Raw genomic sequence first — 26,924 nt, 5'->3', positions numbered from 1 at the left:
ATTAAAAAAAAGAATAATAAAGAATAATAAACATATTTATGGACGATCTCCCAAGGTACTTGTTAAGGTCAGTGCGGGACTATAGTTATAAGGCAAGTAGGCAAAGAAAGGCTTCTAGGATTGCTCCTCCGTGCGGTTTTCAAGGAATCCGATCATCTTTTCGCTGGATGTCCGAGTCGAATAGAAATGCTCATGAAGATATACTAACGTATTTCAGGAAGTTGTTCCCTTCCATCCAAAATCCCTCAGTATTCAAACAATGTGCTTGGATCTCGTCATCTTCCAATTGTGTAATTGTTGCTAGCCTCTAGAAGCAAGGAGCAGCCTTTGTCAAACCCTCTGGAGCAAGCTACAAGATCATTTATTATTCCTAGATGTCGATTTCGCCTGGTCAATGAATGCGGGTTGGTATGTATGAAACCAAGATTTGGGGTTAGGGACTCCCTATTTTCCAGACATAATTGTATGGTACTCTGTGTCTTGTAAGATTCCCGATAAAGCCGCTACCAAGCAGTGTGGGGGTTTATTCGTATGCTTTCTTTCGCTAGTATTGCAAGTGAACTTATTTTCCCAGTGATTAGTTCCCAAAAGCTTTGCACAAGTTCACTCCAAATATCCGAAGATACTCGCATCATACATCATATACATAAAGCCTGATATACATGCGGGAGTCGACTAGGCTGCATCGGCCCTGGGCTAAAATATACGATACAGATAAGTGTCAGCTTAGCTAGCACAGTGAGATCGACAGAGGTGTGGGGATAAATGTAGAGCTAATACTAAGGTTTCCAACCCGATCTATAATCTATACAAAGCTTTATTTTATTTCGTTTTCTGTTCCCTCATATCTTACTCGATCTACTTATATATACCGACTTGCTATGTATTACAAGAATGTAGAGCATTCTAATGTACATCTCGGAAACAATCCAAACCAAAGGCGCAGTACCAGTATAGAAGATCGAAGATTCCGAAATAACGAAATGATGGTCGATTTGTATGCCAGGTTGTGTAGGTGATTAGGAAAAATGACCAGGGGTTTAGCCGAGCAAAGACCTTGGAGGCTTGGGTATTCGCAGATCATGAAGTAAGGGATCAATAGCATCGCATCTACGAAGGGCGCAACAGGCATAACATCCTTGCAATGTCCCTTGTACAGTAGCTCTACAACAGTAGATGCCCGGCCCGATCTAGACCCACTTGACACCGAAAAGTTCGGGGACTAAGATCAGAGCTCCGGTGAGTTTTGTATAGTAGAGAGATGTTTGACTATCGTGACTATGAAGTCCCTGTCCCTGTCCCTGGCGGACATGATAGACTCACGTACATGCCTGATTCGTCAATAGATTTTTGAGGGTGTACAGCAGATACGTGTCCATCGTAGACGATATTGTTGCCGAGGACATACGAAAACAACAAATCAGGTGACTTACCAATGGCCGAGGTCGGAGGGCGCGGAGGGGCGCCTAGCCAATCAGAAGCCCCTAATTTCTTGACTCAGAGCGGTCGGACATTTTGGGTTAAGCGTTTTCTCGGAAACCCCAGAGACGAGTCACTGGCAATCTTCAGCGGTCAATTGGTACTCATTTTTCCTTTTTTAAACCACTCTCCCCTCAGTCTTCCTGGCTTGGCCGTCATTCACAATGATGCCTTTAAGACCATCAAAAAGTGCTCTGCGTGCATTCCACTTCCAGAAGCAGCTTGCTGGACGTCGGCCTTTTTCAACCTCGTTTGTGGCTTCGGCCGCTTCGCCCCACCGCTCCTCTCTTCAGAAGCGCACCCAGAGTACAGCTACGGCTTCAAATCCGTGAGTTTCCCCCCACCCTATGATCACAATGCAATTGCAGTTTGGTTCTAATTTGTTTAATCGTCAGGGAATCCCGAGCCGTGCCCAGTCCGGCATTCAACCAGGAACCCCATCGCAATGAGATTTCTCCCTTGCAACACCGCCAGCTCCCCGAGCTCGATGACTCGTATGTTACCCTGATGACGGCTTGGACACACCGAAACTGATTAGCTGGTACATAGAATGGTTGGAATGAGTGGTGGAGAGATCTTCCACGAGATGATGCTTCGCCAGGGTGTAAAGCACATCTGTGAGTATCTCATACTTGATATTACACAATTTCCCAATTCTAATACTTGACATGCAGTCGGTTACCCCGGTGGTGCCATTCTCCCCGTTTTCGATGCTATCTACAACTCCAAGCACTTCGAATTCCTCCTTCCCAAGCATGAACAGGGTGCTGGTCACATGGCTGAGGGTTATGCCCGTGCCTCTGGCAAGCCCGGTGTCGTTCTCGTTACTTCTGGCCCTGGTGCTACCAACGTTATCACTCCCATGCAAGATGCTATGTCTGATGGTACCCCGATGGTTGTTTTCTGTGGTCAGGTCCCCACCAGCGCTATTGGAACCGATTCCTTCCAGGAAGCCGATGTGATTGGTATCTCCCGTGCCTGCACCAAGTGGAACGTGATGGTCAAGTCTGTTGGTGAGCTACCTCGCCGCATCCAGGAAGCTTTCGAGATCGCCACCAGTGGCCGTCCCGGTCCCGTCCTGGTTGATCTGCCCAAGGATGTCACTGCTGGCATTCTCCGCAACCCCATTCCCATGCACAGCACCATCCCCTCGCTCCCCAGCGCGGCCACCGTGGCAGCCCGTGAAATGAGCCGGAAGCAGCTCGAGAGCACCATCAGCCGTGTTGCTAACCTCGTCAACATTGCCAAGAAGCCCGTCCTCTACGTTGGACAGGGTCTCCTTGCTCGCCCTGATGGTCCCGAGATCCTTAAGGAGTTTGCCGATAAGGCATGCATCCCGGTCACTACCACCCTGCAGGGTCTTGGTGGATTCGACGAGTTGGACCCTAAGGCTCTCCACATGCTGGGTATGCACGGATCTGCTTACGCCAACATGGCTATGCAGGAGGCCGATCTGATCATTGCTGTTGGTGCCCGTTTCGATGACCGTGTGACTCTCAGCATCCCCAAGTTCGCGCCCCAAGCCAAGCTTGCCGCTACTGAAGGCCGCGGTGGTATCGTCCATTTCGAGATCATGCCTAAGAACATCAACAAGGTTGTCCAGGCCAATGAGGCCGTGGAGGGTGACTGTGCCGACAACCTCCGTCTTCTTTTGCCCCATGTCAAGGCTGTTCCTGAGCGTCCCGAGTGGTTCGAGCAGATCAACGACTGGAAGCAGCGCTTCCCCCTGTCGCTCTACGACCGCCAGACCGAGGACGGTCCTATCAAGCCCCAGGCTGTTATCGAGAAGCTTAGCGAACTCACTGCTGACCGGAAGGAGAAGACCATCATCACCACTGGTGTCGGACAGCACCAGATGTGGACTGCTCAGCACTTCCGCTGGCGTCACCCTCGTACCATGATCACCTCCGGTGGTCTCGGTACTATGGGCTTCGGTCTCCCCGCCGCTCTTGGAGCCAAGGTGGCCCGTCCGGACTGCCTTGTCATCGACATCGATGGTGATGCTTCTTTCAACATGACTCTCACTGAGCTTTCCACCGCTGCTCAGTTCAACATTGGTGTCAAGGTCCTCCTGATTAACAATGAGGAGCAGGGTATGGTCACTCAATGGTAAGCTGTCGTCTCCGATCTTCCCAGTATATTTGACTTACTTGTTTATTCCAGGCAAAACCTCTTCTACGAGGATCGTTACTCCCACACTCACCAGCAGAACCCCGACTTCGTTCCCCTTGCCAAGGCTATGCGCGTCGCTGCCGACAAGTGCTTCAAGCCCTCCGAACTTGAGGAGAAGCTGAAGTGGCTGATTGAGCACGATGGCCCTGCCCTCCTGGAGGTCATCACTGACCGCAAGGTGCCTGTTCTTCCCATGGTGCCTTCTGGCCGTGGTCTGCACGAGTTCTTGGTCTACGATGAAGGTATGCGAAACCCTGGCCAGTGATCTGACTTGAAACACTACTGACTCATTTAATTACAGCCAAGGATTTGGAGCGCAAGGAGCTGATGCGCGCGCGTAATGTGGACTTCCATGTCCGGAAAGAGTAGGTGACTAGCCAATGTCACCTCGACAATCATATTTCTGTACTTTGATATCCATGGCGTTTCTTGGCTGGTTCACCAAAAGCGATTGGGGCAATATCTGTCTAAAGATAAACAACAAATTCGTTAACCAGATTGCTCTTGGAGGTCGCTTTGGCAGAGAAGATTGGTGCTCGCGGGGTCTATGCACCTGTTGGGGTTTGCCCTTCGCCATATCCCTGAAAAGACCATGGCGAATTGCACGGAACACGTGCTTTACCTTGGCGTTTGATCGATTTTGGCCTTTTCTCTTGCCAGGTTGTTCCTCTTGTATATAATCATTGACGTCTCGGGTTCCTCGATGGGACTTGGGAAATTGATATGTTCGGGTTCCGTTAAATAGGAGCAGTTAGTCATTGAAAGCATTTATCTCTTGTTTTATTACGCGTTCATAAGCTCTTCCTCGTATGTTCATCATCCTTGATGGCTTTTTGTCTTTGTTGGCTAACAATGTACGGAGCTCCAGCCCTCGGGTCAACTTGTGTTCTTGAGATGTCGTCGATGTAGTCGCAATCCTTCTGAACTTCCTTGCTGAAACCACCCAAAGCTTCTCTTAGAGATTTTGTGGGACTACATGGTGCACATGCCTTTCCACAGGGGGAGGCACAGGCTGAGTGTGAGCATCGAACCTTTTTAGTGTTAGCATGACATCTTTTTGGTAGAGTTTTTCACAGTCATTTTCAAAGTCTTTCTCAAAGTCTTTTTAGACATCTTTTTAGACATCTTTTCAGATGTCTTCTCAGATGTATACAGAGGCGGTAAAATAGACAAGACAAATGAAGAAATTTAGATACTAGGTATCAATCTTAGCCATGTTGTGTTAACTAAATATAGCTTTAGTGTCAACAATAAGAAAAGAGTTCAATGGGGGGCCTTAGGCTGCGAACACCATCCGCATCCCGTACCTTCCAAGGTTCCATGGGTGTAGTACCATCCATACATATAGGTATTCCCTCAGAGGAATCGGTGTGGGTCGGGGCAAAGACCTACACGCCCGCTGTGGGAAAGGGCAAAGAGGGAGATCAGGCATTTGTTCCACCCTCTCGCTGCAATGATGGAGTTACAACTGCCGGTCGACCAACTCTAGTGATCGAAACCGGAGTTTCCGAGTCGTTGCCTCGCCTCCGCTAGGATGCGAGGAAATGGTTCGCGGACAGCAACGGTGAAATCCGCATCGTGATCATTATGAAAGTACGCAGAAAGCGAATCATGATCGAAAAGTGGCAACTCGCCCCCCGGCTTCCCCGTGACCATTAACCCACTCTGATATCCGCTCCCTAACCTCTCAATCCCCAAACAACCCACCTTCTATTACGCAGCCCGCGTCACTTCAACAACCTTACTGTGCACACGAAGTGAAAATAGACCTAAGCCTAGTGGCTGGTCAACCGAGCGTGGTCACTGGAGCCCCGATGGTTTTACCCTTTTTCGCTGTCTACGACCGGCTCCTAGTTCCGGGAGAATCTGATATTGTTCTGCAAAGACGAGATTTTGAGGTAATGACGAATCTTCTATGGTAGGTTCGTCAGCCTTGTTTGCTCCGTGTCTATAACACAGATAAGCTCGCAAAGTAGATCTGAGACTGGACGGAGAAAGAACGAGGAGAACATTTTATATGAACCCCTAGCCGGTTGTCCTTATCTATTGCTTTTGATTCTTTATGCTTAGGTATTACAATATTACTTGACAGCGCCCTGCCTGCCGCCCGTCAGATCTGAGTATCAGAAAGTAGTAGTAAAGCAATAGAAATGTCCCCTTTCCTCCGATGATGCTCGACAAGAAGCGTCGATGATGGATGTCCTCCACTATATCTGTCTCCCTTCGTCGGTTCGTCCCTCCGGGCCTGTGATAAAGTCTGTGTGCCACCGTCGTCTTCGTCAGCCTATATGGTATAATCGTCGTTAGCCTATATAGTATCCTCGTCGTCGTCTACGCTATTAGACACGCGGTTGTCGATCACGATAGCTCGATCCTAGCCATGGCCGTGTATTCAACCAGGTATTCAACTGAAACCGTTGTCAGTGACCCAGTCGCCTGACCCCCCGCCTGTAGAGGGCCGCAGTAGCCATAACGAATACATCATATTTCCTTCCCTTAGCTAAAAAAAAAAATATATCTCGTTTCTTTCCTTCTCCTTCACACTCTTGCTTTCAATCATGTTCTTTCATATGCTCTAGGGCTTGCATATCCCACAGCAAACAACAATTGGAAAGCAGCACGTTGCATTACTTTCGACCGCTTTGACCTTCACAAATCACATCTTCTTGTGATACCACCCAGCTAGAGATCTTCATCTTGACCATCCTGTTTCTACCAAACACTTGACCAGGAAATGATACCACATCATGGACTCCCAAAGGTATGTTTTAGATCTCTCTTACTTTTGCAAGATACGGCAATCCATTTTGAGAGATATCCGAATAGATTTGAAAAATCATCTAAGTAATTTGTGGAAAATGCTAATCGATTTAACCTATAAAAGGATGTGCCGTAACTTCGCCAGAGGCAATTGCCAATGGAAAAACTGCAAATATGCTCATGTGAGCAATGGCCATAGCCGCAGTCCAACAATCCCAACCAGCCAGATCCAACACCCTGAGCCGCTGCCCCGACGAGCTTGTGGCTTGCCAAATGCAGACAAAGCGTTCCAAGCATGGCAGGGCAGTATTCCTCTACGCACGACGGCCATTCGTCCCTCCTCCGGAAAGAAAACGACTATCTTCCGGAAAGCGAGGGAACTGATTGAATCTGACGCCAGTATACGACAAGAAGTCATCCGGACATTGGCGAGTGAGGATGGCTTGCGCCTAGTCTTGGACCTTGTTCAAGAAAATTTCGAAGACATGGATGCCCCAACGAGAGACTTGATTTTCAAGACTCAAGTGCTACCATTTCTAGAGACAGTCTCAAATTCCGAGGTTATATCCTCTCTGGTACTGGAGCAGGCAGTGGGCACAATCTACAATGTCTTGTTTGGAATCGATGGATCTAGAGCAGCGCGATGGCTCAATTTCATCTGTGGCGTTCTCGAAATCGACACCACCAACGAAGGCAGTGCCATGTTACTGGAGGCATCGCTACACACATTCTCTCGCATCGCGGACCTGAACTCTACGGCTCCTATCCAGGACTGCCTGCATGCCGTGGCACAGAGATTCGAAACTGTGCTCACCTCGATGAGTACCAAGAACGGCATGGGCAGTAGACTTTATCAATCTCGGCAGCACCTTGACCGTCTTCTTCAGCGCATGGAGACTGGGAAGTTGCTCCCAACAGGTACACCAGAGAAGAAAGTCAAGAATGAAAACAATGTCGCTTTTGTCCCCAACCGCGAGACCCCCGGTGGCAGACACAACAATGACTTTGACGATATCTGCCAGATTAAGATCATGCCCAGCTTTGAAGAAATCTGCAGCCTTCGGGGGGAGTACTTGCCCGTCAATAATCCACTTCAATGGCATATTGATGGTATCGACGGATTGCTAGATCGAAACTTTCGGTTGTTGCGAGAAGACACCGTCGGTCAACTTCGGGATGCAATCCACCACGAACTGAGTCCGCGTGCCCAGCAATCACAATTGCGCAAGTTCGTATATCCTAAGTCCTTCGTGGTCAATCTCGAGTTCAATTGGCTTTCGGGCCTTTACTTCGAAGTCGACTTCCCTCAGCCTGCTGGAGTAACAAACTACACACCCATGGCCCGAGAGATGTGGTGGCAGAACTCAAAACGTTTACAGCCTGGCGCGCTTGTGTGCCTCATCATTCAAAAAGATGTGGTGTTGTTTTGCACCGTGACACATCGTGACATGTCACCCAGGCGCAAAAGGGATAATGTCCCCCCACAGGATCACCTCCCCCCACAGAACAAAACAGAGCCAAAAACGTTGTGGAAGAGCTCCACGAGAGGCTCGGTTATGTTGATGTTGGTTGATTCTCGGTACACCAACACTCAAGTCGTTCTAGACCTTTTTAGTCCCAAAAAACCTACTATGTCTCTGGTGGAGTTTCCAGGAGTCATTCTTCCAGCATTTGAACCGGCGCTGCAAGCACTTCAATCGATGAAGATGGCACAAAATCTACCTTTCTCAGATCTGTTTGTCCCGTGGGCCTCTGACGATTTCAACATATCCGACATGGCCCCTGCATTGTATGCTTCGCAGCCTGGCTTTGCATTCAATCTCCGCTGCCTCATGAAGGATGATACCAATTTCTACGTCCGCGTTAATCAACCATCTGACGTGAAATACGTACAGGATCATTCAACCCTGGATGGTGCACAGGCTCATGCATTGATCAGTTGTTTGAAGCGAAAGCTCGGTTTGATCCAAGGGCCACCTGGTACCGGTAAGAGCTACACTGGTGTGGCTCTTGTCAAAGTGTTACTGGCAAACAAAGAAGCCACCAGAGGAAGATTGGGGCCCATATTATGTGTCACTTATACCAATCATGCCCTTGACCAACTTCTTGAGGCTTTACTGGACAACAATGTGACGTCGCAAATTGTTCGTATTGGATCCCAGTCTAAGTCGGAGAGGCTGGACAAATTCAACCTTCAGACTGTTGCGAAAGATACAACAAGAACAAAGATGGAGAAGAAAGAAAGATGGAGCACAGCTGAGAGACTCTCATTGTGTGAGGATGGCTTTCACGCCCTTGACCTGAAAAAAGAAGTCTCCATTGCTCGTCTCAAGTCCTATATCCAGCGGACAAGCCCCAGCCACCACGATCAGCTATTTTCACTGGTCCAGGAAGATGGTTTCTTGGGAGTAAAAATCGACAGCCCCCAGACCGCAATCACCTCTTGGCTTGATTCAGGAGCCAAAGACAGTGCTCGTGCACGACCCGTGGACCAACTCAAGAACATCAATGTTTTCGAGATGTCTCGAAAAGAACGACAGCATCTTTACAACCACTGGTGTCGTGATTATCGGGCAGAAGTGAACGAAAAAGTTCGGCAAATCATCACATCACACAAGGCTGCAAAACAGGGGTATGATAGCGTCCAAGACGAGATGCACCTTCGCTGCCTGGTTGAAGCAGATGTCATTGGCGCCACCACGGCGGGACTTGCTCGCAGACTTGATATGTTCCGAAGACTTCCATGCAAGTTCATGCTGTGCGAAGAGGCTGGTGAAGTTCTTGAATCACATCTCCTTACGGCGTTTATTCCTTCTGTTGAGCATGCAATCCTCATCGGCGATCAGCAGCAGCTTCGCCCTCAGGTCCAAAATTACGATCTTTCTAGCGAGAATCCTCGGGGTGGTGCGCAATACTCACTCGATATCTCCTTGTTTGAAAGACTGGTGAGCACAAACAAAAGCCCTATGGACTGTGGAGCTCCTTTCAGCACACTGGAAACTCAGCGGCGAATGCATCCATCTATCGCTCGGCTGATTCGTGAAACACTGTATCCAAAGTTGAAGGATGCTCCATCTGTTTCGGAGTATCCGGAGATTATGGGGATGCGGAAAAGATTATTCTGGTTGGATCACCGGCAGCGAGAGGGAGGATCTGACGCCGATGCCATGTCAACCTCTCACTGGAACAATCATGAAGTCGATATGACCGTTGCGCTGGTCAACCATCTTATTCAACAAGGTGAATACAAGCACGGAGACATTGCGGTGTTGACTCCATATCTGGGTCAACTCTACCGACTACGAAAACGGCTCGATGAACTCTTTGCCATTATAGTAGGGAACCGTGATCGAGAGGATCTCAAGCAGGCGGGTTATGCGGATTTTGAAACCAAGGAGAAGCCCACGATCAAAGCAGCCTTGTCACAGACTCTTCGCGTGGCCACCGTAGACAATTTCCAAGGTGAAGAAGCAAAGGTTGTTGTGATATCTCTAGTCCGAAGCAACGCAAAGAACCAATGCGGCTTCCTACGCACTTCCAATCGAATCAATGTTCTGCTGTCACGAGCACAACACGGCATGTACATCATCGGCAATTCAGAGACCTCAATCCATGTTCCCATGTGGGCTCAAGTCGTAAAGATTTTGAAGCAAGATCAGAATATCGGAAAGGTCCTGGAGCTCCAATGCCCTCGCCATCCAGATACACCGATTGCGGTCTCGACGCCAGAAGATTTTCCAAAGTTCTCTCCTGAAGGAGGTTGTGACCTGCGCTGTGTCAACCGGCTGGGCTGTGGACATGCCTGCGCCCAAAAATGCCATTCGGATGTTCTTCACAACGCTGTCTTTTGCCTAGAGCGTTGCCCTCGACCGTTTAATGGCTGTAATCATTCGTGCCCTAAGCGATGCGGGGACCCTTGTCCGGAAAAGTGCATGGTCAACGTATATCAAAAGCACAGAACACTCCCGTGCGGTCATCCAATGCCAAACCTTCCTTGTTGGCAAGATCAAGATATTTCCACGGTTCGCTGTCTGGTGCGTGTGGACAAGACGATCCCGGGCTGCAATCATACCTTCTCACTGCCATGCCATATCGATGTGGAAGCAAAAGATTATCGCTGCCTAGCTCAATGTCGCAGCCCCCTGCCTTGTGGACACTCGTGCAAAAAGATGTGTTATCGCTGCGTCACTAGAGGACCTGAGAGCGTGCCAGCCAATCATGGAAATTGCGAACAACGGTGTGACCGGAATCAATCTACATGCGCTCATACCTGCAGCGTTCCCTGCCACGGCGAGAAGCCCTGTCCTCCTTGCAAAGCTCCTTGCGAAGTCCACTGTGGCCATTCCAAGTGCCCGCGAAAATGCTACGAGCCGTGTACTCCTTGCGCAGAAGAAAAATGTCTTTCAGCGTGCCCTCACAGTGTCTGCTCAATGCCATGTGCAGCCCCCTGCGATCATGTTCCATGTTCCAAGCGATGTGAGAAGAAGCTACGTTGTGGGCACCAGTGCCCGTCAGTATGTGGAGAAAAATGTCCTTTACCCTTCTTCTGCCAAACCTGCGGAAACGAGGACACCCGAAATCATCAAGTCGATTTCATCCTGGGTCAAACGTACAAAGAAATCAACCTGGACGAAAACCCATGCGTATTCCCGAAGTGTGGACATTTCTTGACAATTGAAAACATGGATGCGCAAATGGACATGGCTAACTACTACGAGGTCGATGCTAGTGGCAAGCCCGTCTCTATCTGCGCATCATTGACCCCGTTTTCTATTCAAGACATCAAAACATGTGCCACATGTCGTGGACCATTGAGAGATATTGCGCGATATGGCCGGCTGATTCGCCGAGCTATCCTTGATGAGTCGACCAAAAAGTTGATCATCTTCCTCAACCAGGAATATGTTCCTCTTGCACAGGAACTTCCCCAGCTCGTTCGTGAATTGCATGCAACCAAAGGCCAAAGAAAGTATCCATGGCCAGCGGTGATCGAGATATCTGGCCTGCGAAACCATCAAATTCAGAACATGGCAGAAATCATCCAGAACACAAATCCAGATCGATGGAATTCAATCCTTGACCTGCGCAAGCGCGTCGATCTCTATCGGCGCCATGTGAAACCTGAGGAGCAACCATTTGAAAGAGTTCGGAGAATGATTGAAAATGCTCGACAACGCAAAAAAATAAGAACCAACCATGATCATGTCGATAATGTGCTACAGACCAAAGGCTTCCTGCAGGGCACCGCCCTCTTAATCCGTCTGGACATTGCTTTGCTCGTTGACCTCTTGAGTCTCGTTTCCCAAGGACAACCAAGTGTGATGCCACCTCGATTCGAGCTTGATCTACAGAAGATCAAGGATGATTGTCAGACCCTCATCCAACAAGCGGTCACTCACCAGCGACTTCTGCAGCAGGCAGAAGGTCATATTTTCCTAGCACAGCTCTATGCTCTCGAACGAGCGCATTGCTTGACACCAGAGAAGAGGTACGCCATCTTGGAGCATGGGCAGACTGCCATTCAGAAAGCCAAAGGTCTTTGCGACGCGCACCCAGGCCAGACACGAGGACTGGCAGATGAAGTTCGCAGCGTCGAGAAGATGTTGCGCGGGGGCACATTCTACACAATTATCACCAACGAGGAACGCATGGAAGTCATTTCGGCGATGGCTCAAGAATTCAGAGGAACTGGGCATTGGTACTACTGTCGCAACGGGCATCCGTTTACCATTGGGGACTGTGGGCTAGCCAGGGAGTCGAGTCGCTGTCCTGAGTGTGATTCCCCGGTGGGAGGTGAGCATTCTCAATTAGCGGAGGGGGTTAGACTGGCGGTGGACTGGGATCAGGATAGGGCGAGATTGGAGAGATTGGAGCTTTAGCGGAGAGGTGGTTGATTCTGTTGCTCTTTTCGCTCATCCTTTGTGATTAGGCAACCCAATTTGCTGCCGTACGGCAGGTAATAAGGACACGTTTATTTTTTTTACCTGCATAGACCTTGAAAATTCCAAAAAGATATAGAAGTAAAAACAATTGAAGCTTTATAGGTGAAAGTCCTAGCAAAATAAGAAGGGGAAAGTTATAAGGAGTCGCTATCCGCTGCCGTACGAAGTCCACGGGGTGACGTCTCGGGGAGTCTCAAGGTGTCACGCCCAAGCTTATCCTCCACTCAACCTCCTTCCGCTCTTCCCCCCTCCCCCATTATTCCCACCTTGATACTTGTCTTATGAATTGATTCGCACGATCTCTTGCTAGCTCATTGTCTTTCCATTGCATGTGTTCACCCTGCTCTCCCCCTAGCTTCCGCCCCTCACCCGTTCCATAATGGCTAGCCCACCACCCGTCACCGAGGACCAGAACCGCCTCCTCGAGGAGGCATTGGGGGTGGTGAGGCAGCAGTCGAGTCTGATGCGCAAATGCCTAGAGACTCCTGGAAAGCTCATGGATGCGCTGAAATGCGGGTGAGCTCCCCTATGAAACTCCCCAGGCAGCGACCTCGGAATATGCGCAATGAGTTCGTATGCTAACAGCTTGGAATCTACCTCTACAGATCGACTCTTGTCTCTGAACTACGAACCCCCAGTCTCGGCCCGAAGCAGTATTACGAATTGTATATGGCCGTCTTTGATGCGCTGCGACACCTTTCCGTCTACCTAAAGGAGAACCACCCCGTCAACCACCTCGCCGACCTATACGAGCTCGTTCAGTATGCCGGAAATATCGTGCCCCGCTTGTACTTGATGATCACCGTGGGTACGGTTTACATGTCCGTCCAAGATGCGCCGGTCAAGGAGATAATGAAGGATATGATGGAGATGAGCCGAGGCGTGCAGCACCCGATCCGTGGCCTGTTCTTGCGATACTACCTCTCCGGCCAAGCACGGGATTATTTGCCCTCCGGAACCGGTGATGGCCCAGAGGGTAATATGCAGGATTCGATCAACTTTGTTTTGACGAATTTCGTGGAAATGAACAAGCTTTGGGTTCGGCTTCAGCACCAGGGCCCCTCACGAGAGCGGGATAGGCGCATACAAGAACGACGCGAACTGGAGCTGCTCGTCGGTAGCAACATCGTTCGACTCAGCCAATTGGTTGATCTGGAAGGGTACAAATCCGGTATTTTGCAAGCGCTTCTAGAACAGGTTGTACAATGCCGAGATGTCCTCGCGCAAGAATATCTCCTGGAAGGTACGGCTCTCTTGTTTCTTGTTTTTTCTCGGAAAATACTCTTGCTTGGTCCATTTGCTAATCTGACCAACAGTTATCACAAAGGTCTTCCCAGATGAGTTCCACCTGCATACCCTGGACCTTCTATTATCTGCCATCGCCAGACTTAACCCACACGTGGATCTGAAGAAAATCGTCATTGGTCTTATGGACCGTTTGTCTTCTTATGCAGCAAGGGAAGCGGACTCAGCAGTAGAGCCAGAAGCACGGAAACAAAACGAGGAAGAAGCTGTCACCAAGCTATTGCAAAAGCTCGAGCTTGCCAAAGAAACCAAAGCCGAAGAGGCAAAGGACGCCAGCATCGATGACACTTCCAAGGGAAATGGTACCGAGAACGGCGAAGCAGAAACACCCAAAGAAATCCCCGAGCCTGTTGAACCGCCAACGGAAGAAAAGCAGGTTGAGAATGGGGACGACGCTAAGTCTGGTATTCCAGCAGAAATCAAGCTGTACGATATCTTCTACGACCAAGTGGTCAATTTGATCAAAACGCGTGCCTTGCCGATTCAAGATACCATGGCGTTGTTGGTATCACTTGTCAATCTGGCATTGAATACCTATCCAGATCGGTTAGAGTATGTCGACCAAGTCCTGGACTTCGCGACGCAAAAGACTGCCGAATACACTGATCATGCCGATTTGCATTCGGCGCCAACCCAACAACACATCCTCCACCTCCTCAATGCTCCTCTCAAATCTTACATCTCGATCTTCACGGCTTTGGCGTTGCCACATTACCTGCCACTACTGACCTCACAGTCATACCCCACAAGGAGGGCTGTAGCGGGCGAGGTCATTCGCAGTCTTCTGAAGAACAAGATCTTAGTATCCACAACGGAAAACCTCGATCGTGTGCTCCAGGCCGCAAGAGTATTGATTAAGGAAGGCATGCAGCAGTCTGCTGGATACCCCGGGTCACAGTCCCAACGGCGGGGAGGAGAAACCGATGAGACGGTAGAAGAGCAAGGGTGGCTTGCGAGACTCGTGCACTTGATTCAGGGATCGGACAATGACACCCAGCTAAAGGTAGGATCACTTGCCAGATGTTTTTATACCCATAACTAACAGTCTGTAACAGCTCCTCCAAGCAACGCGCAAGGCATTGGCCGATGGCAACGAACGAATCCGCTATACCACCCCTGCAATCATAACGGCCTCGATCCGATTGGCCCGCAAACTGAAGTCGCGCGAGCATTACGACGACAATTGGCAATCACAGTCATCGGCTCTATACCGATTCATGCACCAGAGCATCAACAATTTATACCAGCGTGTAAATCCTGGTTGCGCCGATCTCGCACTGCGGCTGTTTGTCATGTGTGGCGAGGTTGCGGATCAGACAGGATTCGAGGAAGTCAGCTACGAGTTCTTCGCACAGGCATTCACCATCTATGAAGATGCGATCAGTGACTCGCGCGCCCAGTTCCAGGCCGTCTGCATTATTTCAGGCGCCCTATATGGGAGTCGTGGATTCTCTAAGGAGAACTATGACACACTCATTACCAAAGCTGCGCTACACGGAAGCAAACTCCTCAAGAAGCCCGATCAATGTCGTGCGGTGTATCTCGCAAGCCACCTCTGGTGGGTAGTTGAGAACCCTCAACGTGGAGAAGATGATCCCAAGGATGTAAGTTTTATCTCCAATTCCAATGTCTTAATATATTTTCGCTAACGTCAACTTTGCAGCTCTATCGCGACGGCAAACGAGTTCTCGAGTGCCTCCAGCGCGCCCTCCGTGTGGCCGACGCCTGCATGGACACGGCTGTCTCCGTCGAGCTCTTTGTGGAAATCCTCAACCGCTATGTCTACTATTTCGACCAGCAGAACGAGACCGTCACTACCAAGTACCTGAACGGTCTTATCGAACTCATCCACTCCAACTTGCAGAGCAATGAAGATGAGGCAAATGCTAATCTCGATGGCCCAAAGCGCCACTTCCAACGCACGCTGGAGTATATTCGCTCTCGCGAATACGAAGGCATTGTGACAGATCCACCAAAGTAATTGCCAGATGGATTTCCACGCCATTTTGGTCGGGACACACCTCCTGGTGATCTTCAAAGAGCACTATGTGTGATGTGCCACGTGAGATTCCTGGTTTGATCCTCCTGGCCGAACTTGTTTTTCTGCTCTACTCTATTTCCTTGGTCTCTTTTGTCTCTCTTGTTCCTGGAAGCCTACCTCTTTTTCTTTTACTGCTCCTCGGTTTTCTTTCATTCCTAGTATATACAAGTGTATCATTGTCTCTGGATAACACCATACCCTTTCAACGTGATTTGTATCGGTCATGGACAACTTCTTTTTTTTTTTTTGTAGAACAATCAAGCACCTGGGTAGCCTCGAGGGGTGGATTAATCATAGAAAATATGACTATATCCCATGAGGAAGCCATGCTGAATTCCCTCTGAAGTTCCACATACATATAAATCCTATCTGCATAGTACGTGATGACCAAATATTCAACTCTACGTTGCTAAGTTCTACGAAAAGCCAACAAACGAAAGCCGAAGAAACCTTCGATCATGCAATTGGTCAAGACGATGACGGAGTGGGAGACTAACCCTATCTCCACGGATATCGCTGCATAATGTAGAAAGGCCAGAGACTCATACCGTACATAAAACAAATCCGGAAGCCATACTTCAAAAAGTAAAGCATTCAACCACATTGGAAAAATACCAAGCAAATAAACAACCCATATCAATAGCAGTGACTCTTTCGAGTAGAAAGATGTAGACAGATGTGTGAGTATGACGTTAATCCATGACGCTTCAATAAAGAGGATGAAAAAAAAGGAAATGAAAAAGAAATAGACGAGAGGGCATTTCAAAGTCGTTCCAGCAAGAGTGCGGAAAGGAGGCCGAGAAGAAGATTCACCCCAAGGCCGGGTTGGCATCAAATCATGATCAGGATAGAGAAGTCCCGCCGAATAAGCCAGTCGGAGGCGAAGCATACTGCCGCAGCACGGAGGGCCCACCAAATCCGCTGAAGGGAGCTGGGTGGCTGTTACTAGGAATCGGGCTGCCGATATCGCCAGGCACAATGCTACCCCGATGACCGGAGACTGAACTGTTGGGATCGGGTTCGAATCGGACAGACTGGCCACTCGGGCCTTCCTTGATAGAGAACGATCCGCCGCCATTCTGCGGACTGCCTTCTGTATCGCAGATATCAAGCATTTCGTCCAAAGAGATCGATGGCTCTCCCGAGTTGCGCAGCTGCTCCACCTGACCGAGAACAAGGTTCACATCGTGGAAGCTTCCAGCACCCTTCTGCGGGCTGGTCATCGAGTTCAGCTGCTTGCATGCTTGGATGACCAACAGGCGAATTGTAACGGGTCGAGAAGTGTGGGGCCGATGATGACCACCCGCTGCGAAGGCATTATTGGGAGGCCAGCCAGTTCCGGCAGGGGCGTGTCCCCATGTGGAAGGAAAGGGGGAACCTCCAAAGGGTGTCGCAGCCCATGTGGTGTTTCCCATTGGAGAACCAACCGGGAAGTTATTCTGTGGGGATCCCAGAGGATCTGAGAACAAGGACGATCCTTGGAAGCTCGCTCGCGTTGGCCCCGGGAATGCCCCGGGTGCGGGGTCACCAGGCAATGATTGAGACAGGTTTGATGGATATGTAGCATCAGTGTCATCCAGGAGCGCACTGCTACCTAGATGAGCACTCAAGCCATCCACTTCTCGCTGCACTGAAGCATTGCCATTGTTCTGCCGGTCCTGTGCGGAGCTGGATGGGCGTTTGATAGGGCTTGGCCGTGTGATGGGGAATGGCTGGGTCCCAGACTCTAACGGAGAACGGTCAAATGAAAGAGAGGGCTGCCTGGAATGGGCTTTTGAGAGACCGGCTTGCTGCAGAGGGAATGCCCCTGGCACTCCATGATTGCCAGCGAAGGGAAGGCCGTGCACAGAATCAGGGGGGAACGCTCGGGTCGGCGGCATGGTGCGTACACCGTTCATCCCAGGCGGCGCAGGAATTCCGCCAGATCCGTTGAATGATCGCAAAGGGTTCATCATCCCAGCATTCGACGAATACATGGATTCTGGAGGGTGAGTCGATCGCGGAGCCATTCCTGGTATGCCCGGGGGGTTGAATGGTAGACCACCGAGGCCAGCGAATGCTGAAGGATTTGTGCGCCCTAGAGGTGACAGAGGAGCAGAAGGCTGAGGATGGTGCAAAGGAGGCTGTTGATAACCTTGTCTGGCACCGAAAGTCGCTCCTGACTGCGGATGACCCATGGAACGTGGGGAGATGGAAGGGTGGTGAGAGGAATCGGCGCTGTTAGGTTGAGAGTGAGGGGAGGATGTAGAAGAGCCATGATGGGATTGTTGACGAGGCCGTCCCGGGGTCGAGACCTTAGGAATAGGTGTCGCCATAGGATAATGCGGGGACTGCAGGAAACCAGGAGGGGCCTGAGACTGGAGATTGTATGGGATGACGCCTGGCAGAGTGTGTGGTGGCGAGGTTCTGACTTGTTCGCGCTTTCCACTACGATCTCGAATCTCCTGCTCTCGTGCTGCATCTCGGTCCTTCCTGGCCTGATCTTCGCGCATTTTGCGCTCACGTTCCTCTCTGGTTCTCTTTTCCAAGGCCTCACTCTCTTCCTTTTCTTTGCGTTTGGCATCCTCTCGCCTCTTCTTTTCCTCCTTTTGTTCTCGTTGCTTACGCTCAGCTTCAGCTTGACGTGCCCGTTCTTCTTTGAGTCGTCGCTGCTTCTCGGCTTCTTTGCGAGCACGCTCTTCCTCTTGTGCCTTTTTTTCGGCATCACGCTTCTTCCGTTGCTCTTCGCGCTTTAATCGCTGTTCTTCGAGTTTCTTCTCTTGCGCAGCCTTCACAGCCGCCTCTTCAGCCGCCTTCTCGGCGTCCCGGCGGGCTTTCTCCTCTTCTTTTGCTTGTCTTTGCAATCGCTTCTTATCTTTCTTCTTTTGCGCTTCCCGGGCCTTTTTGGCATTACGCTGCTCGTTCAACGTCTCCTCTTGGAGGAGCTCGTCAATTAGCTGTTTCTGACGTTGTTCGGCGACTTTCTCTCGGTATGCCGTCATAACCCGTTGCTCAAACATTCGGGCGGCGAAAATCTGGAACATCCGTCGGCCTTCCTGCATGCGTTGTTCCTCGGTCATGGCATCCTGTTAGCATTATTAGCAAATTGGCCCGAACAATATGAGATCGTAGACCCGTACCATTTCGTCCTCGTCGAACTCTTCCTCCTCTTGACTATCGTAGTCCTCGTCGTCCTCTTCATCATCGTAATCCTCATCATCTAAAGGGCCATGATTATGCCCATGGAAGGACTGATGAGCAGCAGCTATTCCGTACTGTGTATCTTCCTCTCTTTGCATTCTCCGTTCAGCCAATTGCTCCATCATATCGATGAAGTGCTTGCCATCATTTTTCAGGAGATCGTCTGCAACTGTAAGAATGCCATCTGGTAAAAAAAATAATTAGTATCCAAAGTTAGACGTCAAATCCTTGTAATATCGATCAAGTGATCTTGTTGCATACCTTTTACAGTTAGACTGTTACCAAATGCAAAGAAATCAGCCCGGGCTGCTCGAGCTTCATCATCTTCAAGGTCCTCGTCGCTGTACAGCTCCTCGTCATCCTCTTCCTCGTCCTCATCTTCTTCGTCATCCTCTTCCTCTTCTTCGTCGTATTCCTCTTCTAAATCATCATCGTTGTCCTCAGGTAGTTCCTCGACTCGGCTCCGTGACGGATGAAACTGGCCGTGCGTCCTAGTATGCTGCCCTGGGGGTCGAAGGGGTGGTTGATAGAGTCGAGGAGGAGGAATGATGGGAGCTCCCTCGTCGAATGCGCCTTGATTGTTATTCGCATATTGTTCAAGCTCCTCGTAGTATGCGTCGTAGAGGACCTCTAACTCTTCTTCAATCGCGGTTCGTTTTCTTCCACAAACTGTACAACTGCAAGAGTGCTTTTGTTGTTCTTTCATTTTCTTCAGAACAGCATCCTTTTCCACTTTGACAAGCTGGCGCCGTTCTTCTTCGCCGAGCTCAAACCAGAAGGTCCTGATATTTTCGCGTTCTTCGAGAGTTGACTGGTTCCAGATGCTGCTATTTTTCATAGGTTTTCCGGTGAATCGACTGATGTATGGCATGGATTGGGGAGGTGGAGGAGGGTGAGAGAAAGTCGCGGACGGGGTTGAAAGCGGAGTCGAGCTACGATCAGCATGATTCTGGGAGTCGGATCGGGCTTTCCTATTTTTCTTCCTTTTCGATGTCTCGCCTAAGGCCGCGTGGTGGCCATCGGGTCCGTTCGTCGCGGGAGGTCCGCGGGGATGTTCTGGTGATGCATATCCGTAATGACCACCGCTTGCTGTGTGGGGGTGATCATCGAGGTCATATTCGTGGTCTTCATCGTAGGAGCGCTGTTCATCTGTAGCTAGCAAGTCCGCATCTCCGGAGGCGTAAGCATCGGGATGTTCCGCGGCTAAGCGAGCAGCTTGTTTCTGTCGACGTTTCTGCTTCTTGCGATTCACAGAAGGCGCAGATGTCGCAGCTGATCCGGTCGATGTGGTGACTTGAGGACCCCGCGCGTGGGTCTCGCCGTTGCTTGCTGGAAGCGGAGTTGCTGACATATGGGTCGCCATGGTGGAGGTCAAATAAGCTGCAGGGACTGCCTCAGCAGCATACTAATACAGCCAGAGCAAGCTTCGAGTTAGAAAAGCAACGTCAGAGAGGGTGGGTGGTAGAATGAGGAGGAAAAGCGGAGAACGGAAGAGCCAAAGAGCCCTACCAACAAAGCTCCGGTGATTCCACGATCTGATGCTGACTTACCGGAATTATTCCCCTTGGCGTATTCACGCACAAAGAGTCAATCGCGTTCTTTGTTGTTTGCTTAAAAGACACTTCCGTAGTGGCAAACGTGAGGGGCGAGATAGGATAAGGACACGGGAGGAGGGGGGTTGAAAGACAGTGATCCCGGCGGGTCACGACGTGTCTGCGCTTCGGATTAGCTCCTACAGCACTGGCAAACCAGCGGAGGAAAACAAACAATGAGTCAAAGTTAGGATCAACAACCTTGGAAGATATTAAGGCTGAGTGAGCGCCGAGGCAAGAGGTACGACAGATCAAACGCCAATGAATGGATGGAGTGATGGGCTTTCCAGCCTTCTGGCTGGTTGTCGTGCCGCCGCAACGGGATAGCCGCTACAAGCGAGCTGATGCCTTAATTGTCAGGCCTCAACCTCGAATTGGATCCTTTAGTGGCAATATCTTGATTGTAGGAAGATATTTCAAACTGTTCACTGTAGTAAAGTTTAGATCTCAACTAGTTAAACACTCTAGCCAAGTTATTATTCCTTGGTTACAAGACTAAATAGACGAAACAGACTACATCTCACTGCTTTCGTGCTGATCACTACATTGTTTTGAGTCACATGATTATTCACATGCCCGCCTTCGATCTGCCAGCAATATTCCCCTTACACTAGGCGGTGAAGGGGTAAATGGCTAAGGGGAAACCAAGTACGGAGTATGAGCGCTCTGATCCACCGAGCTGTGTGAGACACGGAGAGAGCGCTAATGAAAAATATTTCCCATGGTGATAAAACAAGAGAGCCAAAAAAAAAAGGGTCCCCATAGGATGATCAAACCGAGAAGATATCCATTCTATTAATATTTATGTACGGAATAGTCCGTTCATAGTCTCGGCGTGAGCCTTGATAAATCTCCGCTTGGAGAAATTGTAAGCGCCTTCTTCCCCTTCATCTTATCTTACTCTTCAGCTTCGGCCTCTTTTTCTTTAAAACTTCCGCTCACTCAATTTCTACCTTTCTCCTCTCTCTTTAAGCCTATCATTTTGACGTTGCCCAGGGAATCTCGTGTCTACGTCAAACCCCCCCCCAATCATTAGCCTCAGCCGCAGCGCGACCTTTTCCCCCCCCCAAAAACTCGTCACGTCACTCTTTGGGTGCATCTTCAGGCTACCCATTCATATTCTCTCTGTAATCCTTTTGGGCACTATCTGCCCAGGGCTGGTCTTTCCTTACTATTCCGTGTCGCCAATTCTCGTAATCAGCTGAAATCTGACTCGGAACTCCGCGTCATCTCGAGTGCTGATCCACAACACCCTCCGATCTCCCCATTACCCTTGTGTATCACGAAAGGGTCTTGCAACCTTCATAATGTCGCAACAACAGGATGATAATGTGATGCGAAGGTATGTGTAGCCCATTTTTTGATATGATGTCTTACATCCCCCACGCTGCATGGTAAAGAGATTATGCAAGCCGATTGGAAGTGGCAGCCTAGCACTTCCGATACCATTGCCAGTGGGATTGAAGGCAGAAGAGTGTTCGCATATGCTAATTTGAAGCCCCTGATAGGAAGCTTGTGATCATTGGCGATGGTGCTTGTGGAAAAACCAGTTTGCTCAGCGTCTTTACCCTCGGGTACTTCCCAACTGTGAGTTTAGTCTTTAAGCAGCCCCTAGAAGAAGCCCCTAGAAGCAGAATCCGTGGCTAATATGATCTCATATCACAGCATTATGTTAGTTCTCTCGACCTCGATACATCCCCTCCCGATCACATGTCTGACATTTCCCCCGTTAGGTACCGACGGTATTTGAAAACTACGTGACGGATTGCCGTGTCGATGGCCGCTCAGTCCAATTGGCTCTGTGGGATACAGCAGGACAAGAAGACTATGAGCGCTTGCGACCATTGGCGTACTCGAAAGCCCATGTCCTCCTGATTGGGTTCGCTATGGATACTCCTGATTCGTTGGAGAATGTGAAACACAAGGTTCGTTTCGTCTCAGATAAATTGATGAATCGGCAGTGAATCGGCAGTGGTACTGATCTGCGGTATAGTGGATCGACGAAGCAAACGAGCGATGCCCCGGTGTGCCGATCCTTTTGGTTGGATTGAAGAAAGACCTTCGTGAAGACCCATTGGCGATTGAAGAAATGCGCAAGAAGTCACTCAAGTTCGTGACGACAAAAGAGGGCAGTGATATCGCAACCTCGATTGGAGCCCGCAAATATCTTGAATGCTCGTCTCTAACGGGCGAGGGTGTTGACGATGTATTCGAAGCAGCTACCCGTGCTGCGTTGCTCACATTTGACAAACGGAAATCGTCTTGCTGCATAGTTATCTGATGATGCAATTTGGGATGTGCAAAATGCCGACTCCTTCTCTGCCAGCGCGCGGTTTTTTTGTTGACTTGGAAGTTGATTGATACAACTTGGTGTGAACCATGAAGATATCAATCGACGCTCCGTTGTATCATGCATCACTGGTGTTTGGGAGGTTCTTGTTTTAACCCGGTCGATTGATCTGGGTACGATGTCTGCTTTCCGGTTATTTTCAGCCGTGCCTTTTCCCTTGCAGGTATTTTCTTACGTCTTTCCTTTTTGATCAATTGCGTCTTTGTGGCTGATGCTTATGCACGTGCAACTCCGGATTCCCCTCCTTCTCACATCCAATTCCCCGAAGTACATTGCGATCTCACTCATTGTGTTCTCTTCTTTTCATGTAGTAATTCCGGTGCCTTTGTTTTCAGCGCTCATTTCTCATACATTGTGCTCACGATCCGCTCAGGGTATCATATAATCAACTATCTCCTTCCGGCACGTCATACCATGTAGACCCATACTCCCTATACCCCTATACATACAGAGTCAAGAGGATATTGCACAGGAAAAGCATAGGTACAATTCAAACACAGTGATATGGAGCTTGAAATGCAAACTACTAAGTATATCAAGATAAAAAAGGAAATGCATATGTTACATAGCGCCAAAATGATACATATATCCTGGGCCTTTCAGTCCAATGAATCTTTAAACAAACATCAAATCCAACCAGACAACCTCTCCCTCAAGTCCTCTACTTCCGAACAGGCTTCTTCCAGTCGTAGTTCCATCCATCAGCAGGAGGAGACTCAGTCTGCATGCGAGCATACTCAATAGGGAACATATCAGTGAAGATGCCCTTCTTGTTCATCGAGACGCGGAACAGCTTTCCTCCATCTCCCGCTCCAGTGCGCAGCTCCTCACACGCATCTTGCATGCTCTGGTACTGGCGCATCATCTCGAGTTCATGCTTGCGGCGCTGCTGGGCCTGGAACAATTGCCAGGCGCGGTGGATGGTCCAGTGACGGAGGTAACGGTTGCGGGAGAAGCGGAGGGGACGGGGGGTGAGAGGGTGGTGGAGGAAGTAGCGGATCAGAGCTAAATTTTTGGAAAAGGTATTGTTAGTTTTTGGTTCTTTTCTTTATTTGGCCTTGGTTACAAGACGTGTTTGGTTTGATTGGGGGCTCGGGACTCGGGACTCGAGCTCGGCGCAGGGGTATGGTACATACTAATGCGCTTATCAACTACAGGGCCGTTGTTGGCCTTTCTTGCGGCCATTGCGCTTGTCGTCGAGAATGGCGCTGATTGCAGGGTTGCTGTGACCGGGCCGGGCTGTTGTGTTTGGCGGTTCAGGGTCTCGTGGCACGCCCGGGAAATTGATGGGCGGACCGGCGCCATCGACATGGGGATCTTGAAGACATTCGCGAGAGACGCGAGGGCTGGTGATAAGGACTTCATTGTGATGGTTGTCTGTTGGGTGGTGGAAGGAGTGGGAAGGGCTCGATGTAATTGAGTTCCACGGGGAATAATTCCTTGACGGCAGAATCTTGTCCGCCTGTTTAGCCGCGCGCTTGGTGAGATTAACATTCCCGCTGCATGCATCTTTAGCTGCGACGAATTTGTGCTTCATGTTCTTTTTAAATGATGATTGATTTATTCGTTAAACAGCAGGGTCTGAAGAAATCCAATATACCGAGAAAGGAATTTCTACGTCCGGTGACTGGTTCATTAAGCCAGTCTTGAGATTGATAATGGGTTACAGATAGAAATTGATACATGGCTTTTGAGCAGAGATCATGACTTGATATTTTTGTCGAATAATAAAATAGAGGTATTCAGCAGTATCCAGAGTCATCAAAGGCATCATATGTGAAATGTCCCACCAAATCTGTCAAAGAGAATGCCCCAAAACGCCATAGAATGCAGTCGACGTAGCCGAAGATAAGCAGAGGAAAGAAGTCGATTGAAACAAGGAATGGTCTGTTCGAAGCTATCCAGTGGACCGCTTTGCGGCATGGTGTTTCTTAGCTCGATCGTAGTTCAAGACCTTGCGGCGACGGTGTGTTTGGGCTAGCTTCCACCGGCAATAAAGGACCAGTGCATCCTTCAACAGAACAAACATGCACCCGCCAACAACACTGCGACCCCAGCGAGTTTGAAGTAGTCCCAAGCGGCCACGGTCCATGGTTGAGGATGTCCATGACTTAGGCAGAAGATACTTCAACAGGCCACCCATTGACGCTGAGACTGCTGGGAAGACGAGTGCTCCGAGTACGACATCAGCGAGATTGCTGGTATCGGCAATAATCTCGTTCTGTCGCCGCCCAAGTCCTAGTGGGTTGTTGTTTTGCCCAGCAGCTTGTGGGCCGCCATCGGCATCTTCGTCTTGCCCGACGGGAAGGCCCTCAAGGTCTGGTTCGTTTCCATCGCCCATTCCCATTTGCAGCTCAAGATCGATCTCCATCAGGATCTGTCCGTTTCCATTATCACCGAACCGGTTGAGACCCTCCGCCTGATCTTGTTGCTGTGCATCATCCAAGGTTTCTTCCGCCGCGCGGGGTTGTACCTCAGCAATCCATTTTCGTTCCAGGCCACCGAATAGCCGTTCATAAAGCGCCCCGTAAAAGCTTTTGACGTATGGCAGCGCGGCAAACGTCATAGCCGGTGTGGGTGGCCACAAGTCGAAGTCGGGTTCCTGCCCCGGGTTATGTGCAGCGAAGAAAAGAACCGGAATAGCGGGGAGAAGGCCTTCGGCATACCGAGTGCGTGAGAATATTAAGACGAGCGGGATAAGCGGCAGCCCGATATTCATCCCGGGATTCCATGGGCCCTCCATAGTATCCTCCATGATCTGTCTGGCTTCCTCGGTTCCGAAAACGAGGTACATTGAATAAACTCCATGCGCGCAGCATCCGGCCCATACAGTGCCGGCCACTGTAAACATCATGCCGGGAAGAACCAATCGACCTGCTACGCGCTCGACCAGTCGAAGCATATCAACCACATAGCTCCGCGGGCGTGTGACCACAATTTCCGTCTTGCACTGAGGGCACACCATTGTCACGCCACCGTTGCTTTTGCGCGACCGGGGGTTTTCCATGTCAGCAAGCCAGTCGAGCAGACATGCCTCGTGGGCTGTTAAGGCACAAGGGCAAGGCGACCGCCATTCCAGATTCAGTGGCGAGTCCTCTGTTTCATCTGTATAGCAAATCCAGCATTTGCGCGGCTCGTCTTCATCAGAGACATGAGAGGGTTTTGATGATGGACTGAGTGATTTGCTGGAAATATCCGATCCGTGGCTTGGGGTTGATACGCTCTTATTCAAGAAAACGGTTTCGGTGTCCTCCATCGACTCATCCTGAGGTAAGACGCTCTCTTGAGAGATGGTGTTTTCATCAGAATTGGCGGGTGTGGTGTCATCGAGTGGTCTGGTTCTGCCTGCTGCAGAGTATCCCGGGACGGACGCCATCGTAGTGGAGACAAGGTATGTAAGTCAGGGTCGATGAGAAATGTAGAGATAGTGCGATATTGATCTAAATCGGGCTCGATAAGAGACAAAGGACGGGGTTCAGCATCTTCTGAGTAGAGAGATGGACCATATAAAAGCTGGCGAAGCAAAACAAATCTCTCGAATGTTCCCCCAGAGCACAAGAAGAGAGGAGCTCCATTCCGCTAAGTGGAGGTTGGAGTCTCTTAAGTTCGGCTGTAAGCCGCGGCTGTCAAAGGCAGTCACGTGGGGGCAATCACGTCACATTGGCCATCAGGCTCAAGCTCAACCCGGAGACGGTAAAGGATCGTCGAACATCTACGATGTATGGATGTGCTTGCTTCCTGATGTGTTTCACTTTCTAATTCGTATGGAGGATATACTGCTGTTCAGTGTTTGCCCTTTATGTACTTATGCCTGATAAACCAGGCACTTCTTCGATCTCGGTGCTTGTAACTATAGATACAGGAAATCTACAGTCCACCTGAGCAGTATAAGAACAGCTCAATCATTGCTCTTAGTCCTCTTATCTCTCCCTCCAAGGTTGTGATAGCTTTTTGCTCGGTCTATTCTAAAGAAGGGTAGACCTAGCTATGCACATTGGTGGCTGGCTCATGAATCGGACCCTGTAATCCTTCAATTGGTCAACTACAAGATACTACAGCCATCTACATAAAAGGATAAAGAAGAGACTGGGATTTGGATCAAG

The 26,924-nt window shown here is 49.7% G+C and overlaps 9 protein-coding genes across 9 annotated transcripts; 6 read left to right on the top strand and 3 right to left on the bottom strand.

Moving 5' to 3' along the window:
* Positions 1 to 1,643: 1,643 nt before the first annotated feature.
* Positions 1,644 to 4,020, top strand: N7471_002891 (acetolactate synthase catalytic subunit; the record flags this gene model as incomplete). The annotated part of the gene is made up of 6 exons (XM_057275611.1): positions 1,644 to 1,807; positions 1,875 to 1,973; positions 2,029 to 2,096; positions 2,154 to 3,588; positions 3,643 to 3,893; positions 3,953 to 4,020. The coding sequence occupies 6 exons, from the start codon at positions 1,644 to 1,646 to the stop codon at positions 4,018 to 4,020; spliced, it is 2,085 nt and encodes a 694-aa protein (XP_057140249.1).
* Positions 4,021 to 6,398: 2,378 nt separating this feature from the next.
* Positions 6,399 to 10,266, top strand: N7471_002890 (putative NF-X1 finger and helicase domain protein; the record flags this gene model as incomplete). The annotated part of the gene is made up of 3 exons (XM_057275610.1): positions 6,399 to 6,412; positions 6,536 to 10,046; positions 10,114 to 10,266. 3 exons carry the CDS (start codon positions 6,399 to 6,401, stop codon positions 10,264 to 10,266), a joined length of 3,678 nt encoding a protein of 1,225 aa, XP_057140248.1.
* Positions 10,267 to 10,629: 363 nt separating this feature from the next.
* N7471_002889 (uncharacterized protein) lies at positions 10,630 to 11,082 on the top strand (the record flags this gene model as incomplete). Its single annotated transcript, XM_057275609.1, has 1 exon — positions 10,630 to 11,082. The coding sequence occupies one exon, from the start codon at positions 10,630 to 10,632 to the stop codon at positions 11,080 to 11,082; it is 453 nt and encodes a 150-aa protein (XP_057140247.1).
* An 11-nt stretch (positions 11,083 to 11,093) lies between these two features.
* Positions 11,094 to 12,290, top strand: N7471_002888 (uncharacterized protein; the record flags this gene model as incomplete). Its single annotated transcript, XM_057275608.1, has 1 exon — positions 11,094 to 12,290. One exon carries the CDS (start codon positions 11,094 to 11,096, stop codon positions 12,288 to 12,290), a length of 1,197 nt encoding a protein of 398 aa, XP_057140246.1.
* Positions 12,291 to 12,732: 442 nt separating this feature from the next.
* N7471_002887 (vacuolar protein sorting-associated protein 35) lies at positions 12,733 to 15,639 on the top strand (the record flags this gene model as incomplete). Its single annotated transcript, XM_057275607.1, has 5 exons — positions 12,733 to 12,869; positions 12,959 to 13,596; positions 13,670 to 14,661; positions 14,714 to 15,262; positions 15,322 to 15,639. 5 exons carry the CDS (start codon positions 12,733 to 12,735, stop codon positions 15,637 to 15,639), a joined length of 2,634 nt encoding a protein of 877 aa, XP_057140245.1.
* Positions 15,640 to 16,541: 902 nt separating this feature from the next.
* On the bottom strand, positions 16,542 to 20,591 carry N7471_002886 (uncharacterized protein; the record flags this gene model as incomplete). The annotated part of the gene is made up of 4 exons (XM_057275606.1): positions 16,542 to 18,764; positions 18,819 to 19,063; positions 19,141 to 20,284; positions 20,412 to 20,591. Coding segments are annotated over 4 exons (3,792 nt in total), but the record flags the coding sequence as incomplete, so codon positions are not given.
* A 1,187-nt stretch (positions 20,592 to 21,778) lies between these two features.
* Positions 21,779 to 22,752, top strand: rho2 (uncharacterized protein; the record flags this gene model as incomplete). Its single annotated transcript, XM_057275605.1, has 5 exons — positions 21,779 to 21,813; positions 21,980 to 22,058; positions 22,137 to 22,142; positions 22,205 to 22,396; positions 22,465 to 22,752. The coding sequence occupies 5 exons, from the start codon at positions 21,779 to 21,781 to the stop codon at positions 22,750 to 22,752; spliced, it is 600 nt and encodes a 199-aa protein (XP_057140243.1).
* Positions 22,753 to 23,482: 730 nt separating this feature from the next.
* N7471_002884 (mitochondrial 54S ribosomal protein mL40) lies at positions 23,483 to 24,186 on the bottom strand (the record flags this gene model as incomplete). Its single annotated transcript, XM_057275604.1, has 2 exons — positions 23,483 to 23,826; positions 23,958 to 24,186. 2 exons carry the CDS (start codon positions 24,184 to 24,186, stop codon positions 23,483 to 23,485), a joined length of 573 nt encoding a protein of 190 aa, XP_057140242.1.
* A 532-nt stretch (positions 24,187 to 24,718) lies between these two features.
* On the bottom strand, positions 24,719 to 26,197 carry N7471_002883 (RING finger domain protein; the record flags this gene model as incomplete). The annotated part of the gene is made up of 1 exon (XM_057275603.1): positions 24,719 to 26,197. The coding sequence occupies one exon, from the start codon at positions 26,195 to 26,197 to the stop codon at positions 24,719 to 24,721; it is 1,479 nt and encodes a 492-aa protein (XP_057140241.1).
* Between the last annotated feature and the right edge of the window lie 727 nt (positions 26,198 to 26,924).

This window comes from Penicillium samsonianum, assembly GCF_028829775.1.
Source record: "Penicillium samsonianum strain IBT 33392 chromosome Unknown utg000002l_segment0_segment0, whole genome shotgun sequence".
NCBI lineage: Eukaryota > Fungi > Ascomycota > Eurotiomycetes > Eurotiales > Aspergillaceae > Penicillium > Penicillium samsonianum.
The sequence above is the reverse complement of the archived record's forward strand: the minus strand, read 5'-3'. Positions and strand labels throughout refer to the sequence as shown.